The sequence below is a fragment of the Natator depressus genome, chromosome 6 (genome assembly GCF_965152275.1).
Source record: "Natator depressus isolate rNatDep1 chromosome 6, rNatDep2.hap1, whole genome shotgun sequence".
Taxonomy (NCBI): Eukaryota; Metazoa; Chordata; order Testudines; family Cheloniidae; genus Natator; species Natator depressus.
The window spans coordinates 62,102,472-62,124,792 of NC_134239.1; the positions used below are offsets into that span (position 1 = coordinate 62,102,472).

General features: G+C 43.8%; 1 protein-coding gene across 13 annotated transcripts in view; it reads left to right on the forward strand.

Annotated features, from left to right (window-relative positions):
• The window catches only part of GPHN (gephyrin), a 579,614-nt gene that overhangs the window by 550,277 nt on the left and 7,016 nt on the right, over positions 1–22,321 (forward strand). For all 13 annotated transcript variants that reach the window (XM_074955494.1, XM_074955495.1, XM_074955482.1 and 10 more), the window contains 3 exons: positions 11,090–11,177; positions 18,037–18,110; positions 21,165–21,229. In XM_074955494.1, the coding sequence (XP_074811595.1) occupies positions 11,090–11,177; positions 18,037–18,110; positions 21,165–21,229 (227 nt within the window). The remainder of the gene's footprint in view (positions 1–11,089; positions 11,178–18,036; positions 18,111–21,164; positions 21,230–22,321) is intronic.

Consider the following 22,321-nt stretch of genomic DNA (forward strand, 5'->3'; position numbering starts at 1 on the left):
AATTAAAGAAATGTCATGTTTAAAAAAATACTAAAGATCATAAACACAGTAAGTGAATCACTAATTATGAAGCCTGTCATCTGATTTCTTTGGTCTGTCTGCTGAGACCGCCAGCAAGGTGGCCAATTAGTGCCTAATGTAGTGGGTATTGTGATGTGGCTATCTATCCATGAGGCACAAAACTAACATAGCTAATTTTCTATAGCCTGGACTAGCCGTCAGATACTGGTGACTTTTGATTATTACTAACCTAAATTGAATAAAAATGAGTGACCGTAGCCTATTACCCTCCATTGGAGCCATCCAGTCTCCCAGAGAGAATATTCCCACCAGCATGGAGACAAATAAGAGGGGACATGCTAAAAGTATATAATGAATGGTAGAGAGAAGGTAGACCAGGAACGTCTATTCTCCCTGTCTTGTACAGAGAAGAGCAAGAAGACTTTCAGTGAAATTAAAAGGTGGCAAATCCACAACTGATCAGAGGAAATACTTTTTCAATAATGCATAACTAGACTCTGGAATTCATTGCCACAAGAATTTAGCAAGATTCTAACGTGATTGTATATTCATATGGATCTCAAGAATATCCAGACACGTAATTCTTCTTCAAGTTATTGTCCCTACGGGTGCTCCATGTCAGGCTGTGCATGCGCCTGTGCACTCCTAATCTGAGATTTTGTCAGTCGTGTCCACAGGTCCAGCCTGTGCCCAACACCCTCATACTCTGACGCAAGGATATACAGGGAGGGGTGGACCTGCACCACCACTCCAGTTCCTTCTCCATCACCTGTGTCTTGAGATGGAAAGTCAGTGTCAGCTTACTAGCTGACCCAGCTTGTTACTCTTCTGTCTTATTTGTCTTCAATGCCTGGGCCAGGTGGCAGCATGTACGTTTGTATCACCCCTGGCAAGACTACACTTGTGATGTCTCCACACCTAGCTCAGGTCTGCCTACACCCACAACAAGCACAACGTGTCCAAGCAGGTGTCAATACCTGTGAGGGTCCTTGACTGCCTCAGCTAGTGGAAGGATCCCCTGAAGGTTTGTGTGGGAATTCCATTCGTACATACTTCCACCACAAAGATCATCAAAAGCACTGCCTCCCTTCTAGGGTGAGATGCTCATTCCAGGATTTCACAGCCCAAGGCAAATGGACCCCCCAAAAAATGTCTTTCCATATCAGCATTCTCAGACTCAAAGCAGTCCTTTATGCTTGCAGCAACTTCCTAACCAGCATCAGGAGCCACTCAGAGTAATGCTAGACAACAGGGTTGCAATGTATTATATAAATCACCAAGGAGGTGCAAGATCCCAGGCTTTATATGCAGAGTCCATAAAATTACGGAATTGCTGCATATCCTACTGCATAGAGATCTCAGAGATTAATGATGATTATTAATGATCTGGAGGATGGCGTGGACTGCACCCTCAGCAAGTTTGCAAATGACACTAAACTGGGAGGAGTGGTAGATACGCTGGAGGGGAGGGATAGGATACAGAGGGATCTAGACAAATTAGAGGATTGGGCCAAAAGAAATCTGATGAGGTTCAACAAGGACAAGTGCAGAGTCCTGCACTTAGGACGGAAGAAGCCAATGCATTGCTACAGACTAGGGACCGAATGGCTAGGCAGCGGTTCTGCAGAAAAGGACCTAGGGGTTACAGTGGACGAGAAGCTGGATATGAGTCAACAGTGTGCCCTTGTTGCCAAGAAGGCTAATGGCATTTTGGGCTGTATAAGTAGGGGCACTGCCAGCAGATCAAGGGACATGATCGTTCCGCTCTATTCGACATTGGTGAGGCCTCATCTGCAGTACTGTGTCCAGTTTTGGGCCCCACACTACAAGAAGGATGTGGAAAAATTGGAAAGAGTCCAGCAGAGGGCAACAAAAATGATTAGGGGACTGGAGCACATGACTTATGAGGAGAGGCTGAGGTAACTGGGATTGTTTAGTCTGCGGAAGAGAAGAATGAGGGGGGATTTGATAGCTGCTTTCAAATACCTGAAAGGGAGTTCCAAAGAGGATGGATCTAGACTGTTCTCAGTGGTAGCAGATGACAGGACAAGGAGTTATGGTCTCAAGTTGCAGTGGGGGAGGTTTAGGTTGGATATTAGGAAAAACTTTTTCACTAGGAGGGTGGTGAAGCACTGGAATGCGTTACCTAGGGAGGTGGTGGAATCTCCTTCCTTTGAGGTTTTTACGGTCAGGCTTGACAAAGTCCTGGCTGGGATGATTTAGTTGGGGATTGGTCCTGCTTTGAGCAGGAGGCTGGACTAGATGACCTCCTGAGGTCTCTTTCAACCCTGATATTCTATGATTCTATGATCTATCAGGGCTACAGAATGCCATAGCAGACTGCCTGAGCAGCCATTTCCATCTCTTTGTAACACCATTTAATGTGAAGTGCCAGCACTTCTGCTCAAGGAGGCAACATGGTCGCAACTTGCTCGGAGATGCCCTCCTTCTCCTGAGGCCGTGTGTCCTATTTTATGCTTACCCCGCAATGCCATTGCTCCTCAAATTCCTGCAGAAACTGAAACAAGAGAGATTGATGTCCATTCTTATAGCACCATAATGGCCAACACTTGTTTGGTTCCCAGATCTACTTCACCTATCCCTGAAGCTACCTGTTTGTCTTCCTCTGACAGTGAACCTTCTGACTCAAGAGTTCAGCACCATGACCCACCCCAACCTCCCATCATTGCACCTCAAAGCCTGGCTCCGTATGCTCTCTGGCATAGAACAGGCTTGCTCTGCAGAGGTTCAGATAGTTCTGCTGAATAGTAGAAAACCCGCCACAAGGACAACTTACCTTCAGAAATTGAAATGTTTTCAAGTGTGGTGTGCCCAATGATCCATATCTTCTCTCAAGTGTTTCCTCACACACATTCTAGATTTCCTGCAAAATTTAAAAACCATGGGTTTACTTCTGAGCTCAGTTAAGGTTCACCTGGCTGCCACTGCAGCCTTTCACCTCCCCCCATCAAGGCGTTTTCAGTCTTTGCTCAGACGACCACTGTGAGATTCATTAAGGGTCTATTTAACCTTTTCCTCCCATCAAAAAACCTCCTCCACAATGTGACCTCAAAGAGAAAACTGCCATTTGAACCTATGGGGAGTTGTTCTCTCCTTCATTTTTCTTTTAAATCCTCATAGCCATCCCCATCGCCAGAAGAGTTGGGTAGGACTCTTTTGGTTGACCCACTGTACAGGGTGTTTTATGGCAACAAGGTGACAATACATCCCTACCCTCCCTTTCTATCAAAAGTTTCATCATAATTTCACGTTAATTAGGACATTCATCTACCAGTGTTTTGACCCAAACCTCACTCCACCAGAGAGAGAAACCAGTCTCTACACGCTGGATGTAAGAAGAGCTCTCACCTTTTACCTTGATAGGACTAAGCCTTTCAGGGCTTTTCCCAGACTCTTTACTTCCATCATGGAAAGAGTGAAAGGACACCCAATGTCAACCCTAAGATTGTGAAAATGTGCTTCGAGATGCATCTTGACCTGTCACAATGCCGCAGATACACATCCTTCATTTAGGGTGACTGCCTGTTCCACCACGGCTCAGTCTACCTCTGTGGCCTTATTGAAGACCAGATCCATCTTGGACATTTTCAAAATCCACCACCTAGTCTTCAGTGCACACATTTTCCGAGCACTATACAATTGTGCATGCTTCTAGAGCTGCCATGGCCTTTGGTGAGGTTATTCTACAATCTGTACTGAATCTGTCTCTTCAGCATCCTTCTTCATAATTGAGGTACTACTTGGGAATCTCCTGATGTGGCACACTTATAGGAACAATTACTCAAATAAAAAGAAAAGAGGTTACTTAACTTGTTCAGAAACTGGCGTTCTTTGAGATGTTTATCCCTACAGATGCTCCACTACCTGCCTGCCTTCCCCTCTACTTTTGAGTCATTTTTTGTGGACTTCATGGTTGAAAAGGAACTGGAGCGGCAGCAGGTTCACCTATCCCTATATATCCTCTTACAAGGGCATGAGGATATGTAGGGCTCAGGCACAGACTCATGGACGCTGGCGACAAAATCTCCAATCAGGAGAGCATGGATGCACGCAAATCTTGAAGTGGACCACTCATAGGGACAAAACATGTCAGAGAACTCCAGTTACTGTACAAGGAAAGTAACCTCTCCTTCATGATGATAAATATTTTGGAAGGGATATTAAATCTCATGTTTCAGGGCTTAAGACAATCTCTGACTATTAGAAATCAGAATGAGATGCAATGTGGGGGCATATTTTCTCACATCTGCCTCCTGCAAGGTTTTGATACTTTTTTCTCAAGCTTCTGGTAGTGGTCACTGTTAGAGACAGGCTACTAACCTAGATGGACCATGTGTATAATGAAGTATGGCAATTCCTTAGTTCCACCATAATGGCCCATTATTCTTCACAGGCTCCTGGAAATGAGTATTTGCAGATGGGATTTTGTTCCGTTATCAGTTTTATCAGTGTCCAGGCTGAAACTCCTTTTGAAGTTTTTAAGGTCAGGCTTGACAAAGTCCTGGCTGAGATGATTTAGTTGGGGATTGGTCCTGCTTTGAGCAGGGGGTTGGACTAGATGACCTCCTGAGGTCCCTTCCAACCCTAATATTCTATGATTCTATGGGTATGTCTACACTACGAAATTAGGTCGAATTTATAGAAGTCGTTTTTTTAGAAATCGGTTTTATATATTCGAGTGTGTGTGTCCCCACAGAAAATGCTCTAAGTGCATTAACTCGGCGGAGTGCTTCCACAGTACCAAGGCAAGCGTCGACTTCCGGAGTGTTGCACTGTGGGTAGCTATCCCACAGTTCCCGCAGTCTCCGCTGCCCATTGAAATTCTGGGTTGAGATCCCAATGCCTGATGGGGCTAAAACATTGTCGCAGGTGGTTCTGGGTACATGTCGTCAGGCCCCCCTTCCCTCCCTCCCTCCGTGAAAGAAAGGGCAGACAATCGTTTTGCGCCTTTTTTCCTAGGTTACCCGTGCAGACGCCATACCACGGCAAGCATGGAGCCCGCTCAGCTCACCGTATGTCTCCTGGGTGCTGGCAGACGTGGTACTGCATTGCTACACAGCAGCAGCAACCCATTGCCTTATGGCAGCAGACGGTACAGTAGGACTGGTAGCCGTCATCGTCATGTCCAAGGTGCTCCTGGTCGCCTCTGTGAGGTCGATCAGGAGCGCCTGGGCAGACATGGGCGCAGGGACTAAATTTGGAGTGACTTGATCAGGTCATTCTCTTTAGTCCTGCAGTCAGTCCTATTGAACCATCTTATGGTGAGCAGGCAGGCGATACGGATTGCTAGCAGTCCTATTGTACCATCTTCTGCCGAGCAGCCATGAGATGTGGATGGCATGCAGTCCTTCTGCACCGTCTGCTGCCAGCCAAAGATGTAAAAGATAGATGGAGTGTATCAAAACAAGAAATAGACCAGATTTGTTTTGTACTCATTTGCAAACCCCCCCCACCCCCGTCTAGGGGACTCATTCCTCTAGGTCACTCTGCAGTCACTCACAGAGAAGGTGCAGCGAGGTAAATCTAGCCATGTATCAATCAGAGGCCAGACCAACCTGCTTGTTCCAATAAGAACAGTAACTTAGGTGCACCATTTCTTATTGGAACCCTCTGTGAAGTCCTGCCTGAAATACTCCTTGATGTAAAGCCACCCCCTTTGTTGATTTTAACTCCCTGTAAGCCAACCCCGTAAGCCATGTCGTCAGTCGCCCCTCCCTGCGTCAGAGCAACGGCAGACAATCGTGCATCTGAGTTGAGAGTGCTGTCCAGAGCAGTCACAATGGAGCACTCTGGGATAGCTCCCGGAGGCCAATACCGTCGAATTGTGTCCACAGTACCCCAAATTTGACCCGGCAAGGCCGATTTAAGCGCTAATCCACTTGTTAGGGGTGGAGTAAGGAAATCGATTTTAAGAGCCCTTTAAGTCGAAATAAAGGGCTTCATCATGTGGACGGGTGCAGGTTTACATCGATTTAACGCTGCTAAATTCGACCTAAAGTCCTAGTGTAGACCAGGGCTATGATTCTAAGTAAAAGGTAGGGCATTTTTAGCAGATTTTCATATGTGAAACTCATTACCAGAGGAAATCAGAATGAGCTCAGGGATGACCACTTTTAAGCTTACTTAAAAACCTGCCTTTTTTGCAGAAGCCTTCTTACAATGATAATATATTGCTGGGGGTGGGGAGTGCAGGGCAAAGAAAGGAGGGAAAGATTCAGAGGTTTAACTCAGAAAGATGGCAAGAGCAGGGTCTGTTATGGCCTAAAATTGATGTTAATAGGAATTCTGAATTCAGAGGCTAGATCAGATGTGGGCAAACTATGGCCCGCGGGCCACATCTGGCCCACGGGACCGTCGTGCCTGGCCCTTGAGCTCCCGGCCAGGGAGGCTAGCCCTCCCTCCCTCCCCCCCGCAACTATGCCGCTGCACAGGCAGCACTATGGGTGGCGGGGCTGCGCGCTTCTGCAGGGCAGCACGGCAGTGTGTCTGACTCCGGCCGAGTGGCGCAGCAGCTAGACGTGCTGCTCTGAGCGGCATGGTAAGGGGGCTGGGCCCAAGGTGTTGGATAAGGGGCAGGGGGTCCCGGGGGGCGGGCAGGGGACGGGGGCAGTTGGATGAGGTGAAGGTTATGGGGGGCAGGTAGGGGATGGGGAACAGGGGCAGTTGGATAGGCGTGTCAGGGGATGGGGGTGTAGATGGGGTCGGGGCAGTCAGGGGACAGGGAGCGGGGGGGGTGGATAGGGGGTGGGGTCCCGGGGGAGTGGTTAGCGTCAGGGGGGGTCTCGGGTGGGGCTGGTCAGGGGACAAGGAGTTGATGAGTCAGGAGTTCTGAGCGGGGCAGCGAGGGGGTGGGAAGTGGGAAGGGTCGGATGGGGGCAGGGGCCAGGCTGTTTGGGGAGGCACAGTCTTCCATACCCAGCCCTCCATACACTTTTGCAACCCCGATGTGGCCCTTGGGCCAAAAAGTTTGCCCCCACCCCGGGCTGGATTCTACACAGATAAAGACTTCATAACTGTGATAGACAAATTTCATTAGCTGGTTTGCAGATAACTCAGGCTAAATAATCTTGGTGTGATTTCACAATTAATATTTCAATTCATAAGTCAAGACAAAGCACAATATCCATTAGAGAGCAGTATAGACATTCTGACCAAGATTTTCAAAAATAGGAACTTTAATTTAGACTCCCAGTTCCATATTAAAGTACTTAAATATGTGACCTGACTTTCAAAAGTTCTGACAACTCAGCAACTTCCATTAATCTCAACGAGTGCTGCTGGAAGCTGAACACTTTTGCAATTCAGGCCTCTTATTTAGGCACTTAAATATGGATTTTGGAGACTAACTTTAGGCTCCTATTTTTTGAAATCTTGGCCACCATGTGAAATTGAAATAGTAAGAGGGGTTTATACGGAGATCAAAATCCTCCACTCACAATTCTTAAATCGTACAGATTCTATTTAACTAAAAGAAAGAGATTTTGTCTTTTTGTGGGGTTTTTTCATCCCAGCTGGTTTGTCTTTCCTTGAGCAAAGCACCTTAAATTCCTATACCTCCCAGCTGTAGTATAGTCATATCCCATGTGTCCACCTATGAGGTCTGTGCAGTGAGCAGGCTCAGTAAGTGTCCACACTGTAAGCACTAAAACTGGGGAGCTGCTCCAGCCATGGTTTGCAGGGAGAAGGAGGAGGTCTGAGGCTGAAGGTCTACTGTGAGCTCCATCATTAGCCCCAAAGACATTTGGGGCAGTAAGAGATCAGCAGCCCCTCATGACTTTGGGAGGAATGCGAAGGTGAGCAGCAACAGAGACCTTTGTTGAAAGGGGAAAGCAGCCAAAGTTGTGGGTACAGAAGAGCAAGAGAACTGCATTTCTGGTCTTTTCTGTGTAACATTCAATGAATTCTGGGAAACATGGCCTTGGGAGGAAAATGTGGGTAGTTTTGGGGGGTCAGAAACAGAAACTGTTTGGGAACACCTGCTCTAAATTTATGCTTTTGAACATGAGGACAGAACAGATGAAAAATCTGATGCTGAAGATTGCTAAACACTACAGTTTGTTATGGAGTGTTGAATGGAAATCCTACATAAACAAAACACCAGAAAAATGGAGTGGGTAGTATCATCTGTCTGCAGAAGTTTAAGGGGAAAGAGTTTGAATGTAATATATTGGAGAAAAATTATTCTAGTGTTTATTTTATGTAAACTTTGTAGGGGGGGGTTGGTCAGTGCCACTGTGTTTTATCTACTATGTACTATAAGGGGCAATTGACGTAATACCATGTACTGGAAGATACACTAATTTGCTCATAATCGGAGTCAGCCATATACTGGAAGGGCTGGTTATTTCAGTTAATGTTCCCCCTATATTGGCAAAGTACAACTCTTTATTACCAATGTCTGTTATTTATCAGCCCCTAACCATTTTCCTGCACACCCAACCTCCACCCACACCAAACAGTATTGCCTGTGAACTTTCCTAGTCAGTGTATGGGTCTACCCTTTAGTTGTATGTAATGACTGGTGGGTAGTAGGTCATTGTGGCTCTCCGGCAGTTTGCAACAGCATCCTAGCATCTCTGATGTACAACTATATAAACAGAAGAAAGTATAGATGGTTTGGAACTTGAAAGTTATTTTAATCCATGTCACTCAGATTTGAAGATGAAAGTTTGGATACTTAACAATAAATAGGAGTATTTGTGGCACCTTAGAGACTAACAAATTTATTTGAGCATAAGCTTCATCAAGTGAGCTGTAGCTCATGAAAGCTTATGCTCAAATAAATTTGTTAGTCTCTAAGGTGCCACAAGTACTCCTTTTCTTTTTGCGGATACAAACTAACACGGCTGCTACTCTGAAACTTAACAATAAATGTTTATTTTTCAAAAAATAAGATGTCAGCATGATAGTGAAGAACGGATTGGTTAGATATGTTATTAAGGGGCCTTCCATTACTTAGCCCCATTTACAGTATTTTCACCATTAAATACAGTGTATTCCTGATTCTGCATCAGTTTGGATCTCTACTTCGACATAGGATGCAAAGTATTTATCTGTTTGAAGGGCTCGGTGTGTGAATCTGTGTCTATTCTAGTGTATGTTATGTTGGGAGACAGCCCGACTTTCCCTTGGTTGACTGTGGAATAAAACTAGCAAAAAAGCTTGGAAATTGGGATTGACTTTAGACAATGTGCTGAGGACCAAGCAAAGGGATCACTCTCACCTTTTTTTATCTTTATTAATGGATTTATTGCTCATGACAATGGGAGACTAATAGCATGGACTAGAGCCTGGCAAAGTGTAGTCAGGCACTTTGCAAACTTCCCACAAACAACTGTTCCAATGCACCTAAATCCTAACCTGAAGGTAATTTTGCTTTTCCAGTGCTAGATCCCCTTATGCTGCTCTGCCAGTACACCTCAGTCCTAACCTGTAGTGCCCCCTATTGCTCTAGTCCTGCACATTTATATACCTCTACCAATGATCCTATAGACCTCTTGGCCAGAACTGTATCAATAGACCTCTTGGCCAGAACTGTATCAAATTACGTGGTGTTTGATTAGATCACTTGCTCATGAGTAAAAGTGGCTAATCTACTTAAGAAGGGTGTGCAGTCTTATGAAAGAAAACAGAGAATGGTGTAACTCTACTGCAAAAAAAAGCAAACATAATTTTGGGATGTATTAGCAGGAATATTGTAAGCAAGACACAAGAAGTAATTGTTCTGCTCTACTCTGCGCTGATTAGGCCTCAATTGTAGTATTGTGTCCACTTCTGAGTGCCACATTTCAGGAATGATGTGGACAAATTGTAGAAAGTCCAGAGAAGAGTACCAGAAATGATTAAAGGTCTAGAAAACATGACCTATGAGGGAAGATTGAAAAAACTGGATTTGTTTAGTCTGGAGAAGAGAAGACTGAGAGGGGCATGACAATAGTCTTCAAAAACATAAAAGGTTGTTACAAGGAGGCATGACAAAAATTGTTCTCCTTAACCTCAATATAGGACAAGAAGCAATGGTCTTAAATTACAGCAATGGCGATTTAGGTTTCACATTAGGAAAAACTTCCTAACTGTCAGGGTGATTAAGCATTGGAATAAATTGCCTAGGGAGATTGTGGAATCTCCGTCATTGGAGATTTTTAAGAGCAGGTTAGACAAACACCTATCAGAGATGGTGTAGATCAGAGGAGAACAAACTACTATGGGGAACAGGGGGCGGTTGGATAGGGCAGAGGTTTGGGGAGGGGAGGGGGCAGGAGATGGGGAATGGGGGGTGGTTAGATAGGGGGTGGGGTCCCGGGGCGTGGTTAGGGGCAGGGGTTCTCGGGAGGGGGCGGTCAGGGGACAAGGAGCAGGCGGGGTTGGATGGGTTGGGGATTCTGAGGGGGGCAGTCAGGGGGCAGGAAGTGGGAGGTGTCGGATAGGGGGCAGGGGCCAGGCTGTTTGGGGAGGCACAGCCTTTCCTACCCAGCCCTCCATACAGTTTTGCACCCCGATGTGGCCCAGAAAGTTTGCCCACCCCTAGTCTGATAATACTTAGTCCAGCCATGAATGCAGGGAACTGGACTATATCAGTGGTTCTTAACCAGGGTTACGCGTACCCCTGGGGGTATGCAGAGGTCTTCCAGGGGATACATCAACTCATCTAGGTATTTGCCTAGTTTTACAACAGGCTACATAAAAAGCACTAGGAACTTCAGTAGAAACTAAAATTTCATACAGACAAAATGAGAAAGTAAGCAATTTTTCAGTAATAGTGCGCTGTGACAGTTTTGTATTTTTATGTCTGATTTTGTAAGCAAGTGGTTTTTAAGTGAGGTGAAACTTGGTGTATGCAAGACAAATCGGACTCCTGAAAGGAGTACAGTAGTCTGGAAAGGTTGAGAACTGCTGGACTAGATGACCATTTCAGGTCCCTTCCAGTCCTACGATTTTATGATTACCTCATATTTTATGTGTGCAAAGATCTATTTATGTTTTATTTTATGCAGTACCTAAAAATATTTCTCTGGCCATTAATCTCTTTGCTTTGATTTTCTTGCAGCCCAGATGATTTACTGAATGCACTGAATGAGGGTATCAGCCGTGCGGATGTTATCATCACATCAGGAGGCGTGTCCATGGGTGAAAAGGTATAAGCTGAAGCATGGTTGCTACATTGCAATAAGAATACCAGGCATGCGGTCAGGAGTTCCTGATGGCAACTGCAAATGTATTCATGATTATTTCCAGGACATCCCAGGTCCCTAGACCCAGCGCTGCTAGATTAATTAAAAAAATATTTTTTAATACTGTCCTTTTTTTTATGCTTTTGTTTCAATACTATATTGGGTGTATGATATTTCTGGGAAGATTCTAAGTGTTGTTGGAATCAGCACTTTCCAAAATCTTGTTGTATCTAGTTTTCATTTAAGGAGTGATCGTATAAATTTAGTGCTGGTGAAAGGTGCTGAATTGACAGCATCTGAAGACTGAAGACTTCTTTTTATCCGTAGAGTAGGTAAAACGTGGGTAGCAGCAGTGAAAGCTACTCTGCAAGTGAATGTGTAAAACTGGCTCCTATATCTGCTGACCTTAAAATAGTTTTTGTTGTGTTTTATTCCTCTTACCTCTGCAGAGACAGCACACATAAAAGACAGTGAACTAGATTCTTTGTCTGCTTGAGAATCATCAACAGAATTGTTTGCTAAGTTGCAGTTGGTAGTACCTGTGCAAAATCAGTGAAGACAGGTGTCACAAAGGGCATAAATGGGCCTGCAGAACCTTTAAAACTTCTGGTGACATAGGAGAAGGAAAAAAACTCAAAATGACTTTTTTATCCCAGGTTGTTTTTGCAGGAATGGCAGTTAAAATAAACATTTATCGAGGTGTAACAGAGCAGATTTTATATGGAGTCACTGACAGATGATAAACAGTAAGCTCAATGGTTCCATTTTTAGAGTCAGTTTTCTGAGCAGATCCTCACTTCAAAGGTCTAGTATCTTGCATAAAGGGAGAACTAGAAGCATTTTGTTGGACCAATAAAAATTACTTTCAGGCCCTTTAAAGTCCACAGTCACTGGCCCTGGAACAGTGATCAGAAAGAAAAGTGTTGATCGATCCATAAATTTTTAGAACAGTGGTGTCATGCAGACACATGGCCACGAAGAACTGAATTGAGACCACCACCTCTTTTCACAAAGGCATCTGAACAGCCTTTGGATGCCAGCAATTTCTGGTCACTCCTCATCGAGACTGGATTTGAGACAGCAATCTAAAGCTGAAAGGTTCCGTATCTCATTACCAGTTCCTTGAGGCATCCCATCCTTTTTTATTGGACTCTTGGTAGTGTACATGAAATATCTGAGGACATCTTAAGGAGAATTTAGATGGAAAATTAAAGACAAGGACTTAATGTACCTAAAAGTCAAGTAGAGTTGGACCTTGCAAAGGGAATTAAAAGCAATAGTAAAAGGTTCTATAGCCATATAAATAAGCAGAAAAAAAAGAAAGAAGAAGTGGGACCGCTAAACACTGAGGATGGAGTGGAGGTCAAGGATAATCTAGGCATGGCCCAATAGCTAAACAAATATTTTGCCTCAGTCTTTAATAAGGCTAAAGAGGATCTTAGGGATAATGGTAGCATGACAAATGGGAATGAGAATATGGAGGTAGATATTACCATATCTGAGGTAGAAGCGAATCTCAGTCAGCTTAATGGGACTAAATTGGGGGACCCAGATAATCTTCATCCAATAATATTAAAGGAATTGGCATATGAAACTGAAAGTCCATTAGCAAAAATTTTTAATGAATCTGTAAACTCAGGGGTTGTACCGTTTGATTGGAAAATTGCTAACATTGTTCCTATTTTTAAGAAAGGTAAAAAAAGCAATCCGGGTAACTACAGGCCTGTTACTTTGACATCTGTAGTATGCAAGGTCTTGGAAAAAATTTTGAAGGAGAAAGTAGTTAAGGACATTGAGGTCAATGGTAAATGGGACAAAATACAACATGGTTTTACAAAAGGTAGATTGTGCCAAACCAACCTGATCTCCTTCTTTGAGAAAGTAACAGATTTTTTGGACAAAGGAAACGCAGTGGATCTAATCTACCTAGATTTCAGTAAGGCATTTGATACCGTGCCACATGGGGAATTATTAGTTAAATTGGAAAAGATGGGGATCAATATGAAAATTGAAAGGTGGATAAGGAATTGGTTCACAGGGAGACTACAGCAACTAATATTGAAAGGTGAACTGTCAGGCTGGAGGGAGGATACCAGTGGAGTTCCTTGGGGATCAGTTTTGGGACCAATCTTATTTAATCTTTTTATTACTGACCTCGGCACAAAAAGTGGGAGTGTGCTAATAAAGTTTGCGGATGATACAAAGCTGGGAGGTATTGCCAATTTAGAGAGAGACCGGGATATCATACAGGAAGATTTGGATGACCTTGTAAACTGGAGTAATAGTAATAGGATGAAATTTAATAGTGAGAAGTGTAAGGTTATGCATTTAGGGATTAATAACAAGAATTTTAGTTATAAGCTGGGGACGCATCAATTAGAATAACGGAGGAAGAGAAGGACCTTGGAGTATTGGTTGATCATAGGATGACTATGAGCCGCCAGTGTGATATGGCCGTGAAAAAAAGCTAATGCAGTCTTGGGATGCATCAGGCGAGGTATTTCCAGTAGAGATAAGGAGGTTTTAGTACTGTTATACAAGGCACTGGTGAGATCTCACCTGGAATACTGTGTGCAGTTCTGGTCTCCCATGTTTAAGAAGGATGAATTCAAACTGGAACAGGTACAGAGAAGGGCTACTAAGATGATCCGAGGAATGGAAAACCTGTCTTATGAAAGAAGACAAGGAGCTTGGTTTGTTTAGCCTAACTAAAAGAAGGTTGAGGGGAGATATGATTGCTCTCTATAAATATATCAGAAGGATAAATACCGGAGAGGGAGAGGACTTATTTAAGCTCAGTACCAATGTGGACACAAGAACAAATGGATATAAACTGGTCATTGGGAAGTTTAGACTTGAAATTAGACGAAGGTTTCTAACCATCAGAGGAGTGAAGTTTTGGAATAGCCTTCCAAGGGAAGCAGTGGGGACAAAAGACCTATCTGGCTTTAAGACTAGACTCGATAAGTTTATGGAGGAGATGGTATGATGGGATAACATGATTTTGGCAATTAACTGATCTTTAAATATTCATGGTAAATAGGCCCAATGGCCTGTAATGGGATGTTAGATGGAGTGGGATCTGAGTTACTACAGAAAATTCTTTCCTGGGTATCTGGTTGGTGAATCTTGCCCACATGCTCAGGGTTAGCTGATCGCCATATTTGGGGTCAGGAAGGAATTTTCCTCCAGGGCAGATTGGAAGAGGCCCTGGAGGTTTTTCGCCTTCCTCTGTAGCATGGGGCACGGGTCACTTGCTGGAGGATTCTCTGCTCCTTGAAGTCTTTAAACCATGATTTGAGGACTTCAGTAGCTCAGACATAGGTGAGAGGTTTTTCGCAGGAGTGGGTGGGTGAGATTCTGTGGCCTGCGTTGTGCAGAAGGTCGGACTAGATGATCATAATGGTCCCTTCTGACCTTAATATCTATGAATCTATGAATGGAGTCAACAATCAAGAATTTGTGTCATGGTAGAAAAAGGGTCGCAGCTTTGGACAAAATAGATTTAAGAAAAAGTCAGAAATCTGTGTAGGGACTTCAGGTTCATTGCTTCTAAAGCCTCTCTTTACTGACAATTCTAGCAGGTGATAACCTAATTTAAGATGCATGGAGTCTAGTAGAAACAAACTTATATAGGCTTGTTATTTTCAATTATGATACTCAATTTTCTCATGTGGGCTTTTTTTGATAGCAGTGTAAGTTCTTCTAGGATGAGCATTTGACATCTCACTACAAGATCATCTACACATCTGTGAGCACAGCTATTATCAACAGAGAGACAGCATAAGGAATTCTGGACTTCTTGAACTAATGGATTGATTGTGTTGATCCAAAATAATTTAACTTGAACCAACACACAAGAAGTGGAGGCTCACTAATTTCCCTCTAGAGAAACTTTAGTTAAATAACCTATAGCTGTGAATTATATGTCCCCAAGAAATTACAAAAACTATAGTAACAAGGTGCGTGAGGTAATATCTTTTATTGGACCAACTTCTGTTGGTGAGAGAGACAAGCTTTAAGCTTGAAAGCTTGTCTCTCTCACCAGCAGAAGTTGGTCCAATAAAAGATACTACCTCACCCACTTTTTCTCTCTGATATCCTGGGACCAACATGGCTACAATAACACTGCAAAGAACTACAGTGACTTTTTGAGAGACTTTGAGGTCTACAATGCATCCTAGTTCTGAAAGGTACTGCTGATCACTGAATTCCACTAGTAGCTAATTTCCAGTCTCCAAAGAAAAGTAGTTTTATTGGGTTTGAGTCTTAGCCCTGACTTATAAAGAAAAATGTTTTTGTCTTTGGAACGTATGCACAAGATTTCACAAGCTGGCATTAAAAATTTCCTGTAGTGAATATCTTTGGACACTTTAAAGATGCCAGTACTGCAGTTGACTGTGCAAGGATTCCTGTATCCACACTGAGGCCTGGTCTACACTACGGAGTTAGGTTGAATTTAGCCACATTAGGTCGATATAAAAATGACTGCGTCCACACAACCAACCCCATTCCGTCGACCTAAAGGGCTCTTAAAATCGACTTCTGTACTCCTCGCTGACAAGGGGAGTAGCGCTAAAATCGAATTTGGGGTAGTGCGGACACCAATCGGCAGTATTGGCCTCCGGGAGCTATCCCAGAGTGCATTGTGACTGCTCTGGACAGCACTTTGAACTCTGATGCACTAGCCAGGTACACAGGAAAAGCCCCGGGAACTTTTGAATTTCATTTCCTGTTTGGTCAGCATGGTGAACTCAGCAACACTCAGCAGCACAGGTGACCATGCAGTCCCCTGAGAACAGTAGAGCACAGAATGTTTCTACGCTCCCCCTATCATCTCCGTCCCTGAGGTTATTGCAGATTAGAAGGCGAAAAAAACGCACTTGCGATGACATGTTTTCCGAGCTCATGCAGTCCTCCCGCACTGAAAGGGCACAGCTTAATGCATGCAGGCATTCAGTGGCAGAGGCCAGGAAAGAATTAAGTGAGCGTGAAGAGCGGAGGAAGGATGTAATGCTGAGGCTAATGGGGGAGCAAACGGACATGATGAAGCATCTGTTGGGGGAGCAAACGGACATGATGAAGCGTCTGTTGGAGCTGCAGGAAAGCCAACAAGAGCACAGACCCCCGCTGCATCCACTGTATTACTGCCTACCCTCCTTCCCATGTTCCATAGCCTCCTCACCCAGACACCCAAGAACACGGTGGGGGATGCTCCAGGCACCCAGTCACTGCACTCCAGAGGATGGTCCAAGCAACAGAAGGCTATCATTCAAACAGTTTGATTTTTAGTGTGGCTACAATAAGCAATGTGGCCTTGTCCTTCCCTCCTCCCCCATCCCACCCGGGTTACCTTGTCCATTATCTAATTTTTTGTTTTAATTAATAAAGAAAGAATGCATGGTTTCAAAACAATAGTTACTTTATTTCAAAGGGGGGAGGGTGGTTGGCTTACAGGGAATTAAAATCAACAAAGGGGGCAGGTTTGCATCAAGGAGAAACACACACAACTGTCACACCGAAGCCTGGCCAGTCATGAAACTGGTTTGCAAAGCCTCTCTGATGCGCAGCGCGCCTTGCTGTGCTCTTCTAATCGCCCTGGTGTCTGGCTGCTCAAAATTGGCCCCCAGGTGATTTGCCTCAACCTCCCACCCCCCCATAAACATCTTCCCTTTACTCTCACAGATATTATGGAGCACACAGCAAGCAGCAATAACAATGGGAATGTTGATTGCGCTGAGGTCTGACCTCGTCAGCAAACAGCACCAGTGAGCTTTTAAACGTCCAAAGGCACATTCTACCACCATTCTGCACTTGCTCAGCCTATAGTTGTACCGCTCCTTACTACTGTCCAGGCTTCATGAGCCGTGGGAGCAAGGGGTGGGCTGGGGTAGGTGTGACCACGCGGTGCTGCCAGCTGGGAGAGCAGCCTGAGGCAGAAGCCTCCAGCTCGCATGATATTCCAGGCAGGACTGAATTTCCATGAGACGAAACTTAAAGAAGAGAACGACCTGGAGTCTCTGGCTCCCATTCGGTGCTCTAAGAGGAGGATAGCCATGTCTGTCCAGGCGCCCCTGATCGACCTCACCGAGGTCTGCCAGGAGCACCCAGGAGATGTATGACGGCTATCAGTCCTACTGCACCGTCTGCCGTGAAGGCAAGGAGCTGCTGCTGTGTAGCAATGCAGTACCATGTCTGCCAGCAGCACCCAGGAGACGTACGGTGACGGTGAGCTGACCAGGCTCCATGCTTGCCGTGGTATGGCGTCTGCATGGGTAACCCAGGAAAAAAGGCACGAAACAATTGTCTGCCATTGCTTTCACGGAGGGAGGGAGGAGGGCATGACGACATGTACCCAAAACCACCCGCGACAATGTTTTTGCCCCATCAAGTATTGGGAGCTTAACCCAGAATTCCAGTGGTCAGCGGAGACTGCGGGAACTGTGGGATAGCTACCTACAGTGCACTGCTCTGTAAATCGATGCTAGCCACGGTAGTAAGGACGCACTCCACCGACTTAATGCACTTAGTGTGGACATACGCAATCGACTGTATAAAATCGGTTTCTAAAAATCAACTTCTATTAAAATCGACCTAATTTCATAGTGTAGACATACCCTGAGTCAATTGCATGTTCAGAGTCTAAAAGAATTATAGCTCCCCCTTCCTCACCCATCTTTCTGCAAGTTGCTCCTTTCTAGTACTGGAAATTCCCTACTGGTTTATAACACTTTAAACAGGCCCTCCATGTACATGACATCTTTGATACTGTAAACAACTTTGATTTTAATTTAATATTTTTTTCTTTTTTTAATGTAAACAGGACTATCTTAAACAGGTGCTGGACATTGACCTTCATGCACAGATTCACTTTGGCAGAGTTTTTATGAAACCAGGGTAAGAAATATTTTAAATTTTGTGGCCCTGATGGAATTTACCTTGTGCCAAATATGCTACACGTGGTTTTTGTTCTGTTTTGGTAGAGATGCTATTTTAAAACCTAATATAAACCATTGAATAGTTGGATATGGGAAAAGAAGTAGTATCAACCCTAATTAAATCAGTGCTTACCATTGCTACTGAATTTAACCAGAATTGAAAGCTTACTGCTGATTAGCAACAGATATTTCTATGCTGGAAATCACAGGAAAAAAATCAATGCATTCAAAAACGTGCAGAGCCCTAAATATGTTGCCAGAGCTCAGACACCAGCTTTGCTATGAAGCAGCTGGGAAATGGACAGACATTCTGGCTGTTGATATGCTCATTAAGCATTTCACTTCACTTCAGAATTCACGTGACCCATATGTGACCCATATTGGTACAACAAGGAGCTTTTAAATAAGAGAAGGGTGGAGTAGGATCTAGGTTGTAATGCTCCTTGTTGTCTAAATGTTGCATATAGGAATTCTGAAGTGATGCAGGATGTTTTATATGCTTGTTTTATATATAAACACACAGACTGTACTGCTTCTGCCTCACCACTACTTCACTGTAGTGCTGGTACTGTGCTCTGTGGAGACACTGAAAAATGTGGGTCTTCTGGGAGCAGAGAATTCTTTTCTGCGAATCCAAGACTATGGAGTCTTTTCTCAGCTCCTTGTCTCAATAACTATTGAGTGTGGTTTGTTTACAAACTAGGTAGTTCAGAATTCTAAATTCTGATTGTGGTTAAAGCTTGTGCCGGGCTGGTTGGTTGGTTAGTTTGTTTGTAATAAAGCCTCTGTAGCCTCATATAATACATATCTAATATATATTACCAAAAAGGTGTTAGGAAATCCATTGTTTTTGCCAATTCTCCCATTTTCATTTTAGGCCATAGAAAGAGACTCACTATCATTAGCAAAGCACATGGGCCTCTCAGACTCCTGAGACTTTTAAACAGTCACACATCTTCACTGACCCTGGTAAAAGATCAAATGTACAGCCTTATATTTCATCAGTTCTATCTGCGAAGACATTAAGATTGAATTACCACTATTCTATGCTGACCTAGATTTGGAAAAATCCCCTGGACCTAGACAAACAGAGCCAGAAAAGACTAGACCTTGGGTTATATTTTGAGGTTTCAGGATAATATAGTGCGACTCCTGGAGTAAAATATTCCCCATTTGGCCTCTGATGCTGCTGGACTAACATAGGTGGGTGCCATCAGGGAACAGTATGAGAGGAATAATACTGGAAAGCCTCAACCAGAATGTTATTTACAGAATAATACATGTCACACTATTAGAAGCTTTCTGGTGACCATCTGTATATTAGCATTTAAAGCTGTTACAGCTGCTGTGTGTATGGAAGGTAAGATACTTTAGACTGTGTAATTTGGGGTAGACGTGGCTCCCGTGGGATTAGATAGGAAAGAAGGAAAATTTTAAGTACCAGCCTTTCCTTGTGAGGTGCATCTGTTCATGAGTCTTCGTTGACAATGAATTAATCTGTAATCTGACAATGAATTAATTTCAAATTGTGGGTCATTTCTTGGATATTAATGACTGGCTGGGAACTGATAGCCCAAAATGCAGCTGAGGGACCTTATTCGTTATTCCCATGAAAATGCCCTGCACTGGTATTTTATAAAATGAATAAACATAGTTGTACGGAATAGATGTCTTTTGAATGGGTGATACTATTTCAACTGGTACAAAGAGCACATTCCTAGAGAATCAGTGCCTCTTAAGTTAGCCAGTCAGATTGCTTGAACTATCTCCCATTACTCCATTGCGCTGATTATTTGTGATAACTGTCTGAAACCTGAGTAATGAAGGAACATTCTGGAGTAGCTGAGGAAAAGAGGAAAGGGTGCTCTTTACTTAACAGACCTCAGTCCCAACTGACTACAGTTCTGCTTGTCTGAGTCACTACCGCTGTAATCACAGGAGGAAAGGGACTCTAAGGAGACACTGATGCACTATAGAAATCTTTGGAAAGCCTTATATTTAAAAACAATTCTAGCTCTATACTGTAGAATCTGTGCACTTCCACTCTCATTCTTGGTTTCTTGGGCTATTTGCATGAAGACAGAATCTGGATTTCTGTTGATTAGAAGTTTATCTTCTCTTGTTGATGCTTCCTTACCTGAAGAAGAATGTTCTGCCTGTGACTTAATAGCTGGATGCCACTGAAAAATTATTCTGTCATCACAGACAGAGACTGTGGTTCCAGGTGGGAATAAACAGCAGCCACTAATGAACTGCTAAGAAAGAAAGAGATCCTGGGTAGGGTTGTTTTTTTTTTTTTTTGGGCAAATGTTCTTAATACTAAAGAACAGGTATGAAAAACAGAAAATACCTGTTGTAGCAGCAGGACTCTTTTTAAATAGAATGACGGTATTTGGCAAGTCCTTAACCCTTGGAACACTAAGCAGGTTCCAGGTGGATGACACCTGGAAACTCGGTGTTTTAATAGTATGGGAGTGAAATTGTGTTTGAGTTAGTACTCAAGGGACTGGGTTATTTGAGAGTGGCTGCCCAAAGGCTCAAGGAATTGAGACAAGAGTCAGCAAGAAGAGAGAGATCCATGAGAGTGGGAGTTGTATGGTTAGAGTAATCAGTCCTTTATTGGGATTCTATGGGCTACTACAATATGAATAAGTATTAATAATACTAGAGCAATTTAGGAGGAAAGGGTATTAGCATGTGGTCAGGAAGCTGGGAGGAGATTTGGTTACTAGGGAGAATGATCAGCATTTGATGAGCAGGTTAAGGTGATTGCTGGGAGAGAGCGAAGGATGAGGACAAGGAGATGAATTTAATCAGCTTAAGTTCTTCAACACAATTTAATTAGGATGATTATGCTCACAGTGCTCTAAGGGTTAAAAAGGCAGTGACAATAAAGAAGAGAAGGAAAATTTCAGATTATGAAAGGAATGGAAGGTAATCTATACATTATAATAGCACAGCCACGTTAGATATGAGCTCAATGTATTTATTAAACAACTTTCTTTTTCCCTAGCCTGCCAACAACATTTGCAACTTTGGATATTGATGGTGTACGAAAAATAATCTTTGCACTGCCAGGTAAGATATTTTTGTAATTATTTTTCTTGCTCTCCACAGGTACAGAGATCCATAAAATAAAACCAGGATGCCTCATGAAGGTCAGAGGCCTGGCACTTGCTCTCCTAAGCACAAAACACTTGAGATTTTCCCACCAGTTTTTAAAAAGAAAAGGAGGACTTGTGGCACCTTAGAGACTAACAAATTTATTAGAGCATAAGCTTTCGTGAGCTACAGCTCACTTCATCGGACGAAAGCTTATGCGCTAATAAATTTGTTAGTGTCTGAGGTGCCACAAGTATTCCTGTTCTTTTTACGGATACAGACTAACACGGCTGCTACTCTGAAACCACCAATTTTTATTCAGGAAAGGGTTTATTTGAGGGTATGCTAGAGAGTTCTTACCTCTGTCTAACATGTGATGGCGCACAGGACCTACAGTTCTTCTATCCAGAGACTTCCTTTGTCTTTTTAAAGAATATTGTGCAGTTGTCCTTTCCTCCTATTTCCCCACCCTCCCAATAGATATTCTCTGCAGGAATATCTGTGTTAGTTAAATCACAGAATCTGACGTACCACTAATATAGACAAAAACTAGACATTCCCAGAATATGTCACAGAACTGTAGTCTTATTTGTCATCCTCAAGCTGTGACAAGGTGCGTGAGGTAATGTCTTTTATTGGACCCACCTTGTCTCTCTAATATCTACTCCTGAAGGCATTCTGGACCAAAAAAATAAAAATTCTACGCACAATACTTCAAAATTCTGCAAATTTTATTTGTCAAATAAATTTGGAAGCTCCAGCATAGCATTGGGGAGCACAGGCCACTGGCAGCACAGAGGTGAGAGATCATTATGCAGCTCCCTCCTGAGACACAGACTCAGCCGTGAGGCTGCACCCAACCCAGACATAGCGCAAGGACCGAGCCTGCCCCGTAAGCACCCCAGGGCCCTGCCCCTCTGTGCCAGGTGCAGGTGGGCAGCCTCAGCAAGGCAGGATCCAAGTGTGAAGGGGCTTAGTGTGGGTGATCCAGGTGTGGGTTGAGAGGGTTCTGTGTGGGGCAGTCTGGGTGTGGGGGCTCAGTGGGGGATCTGGGTGCGGGGGGATCTG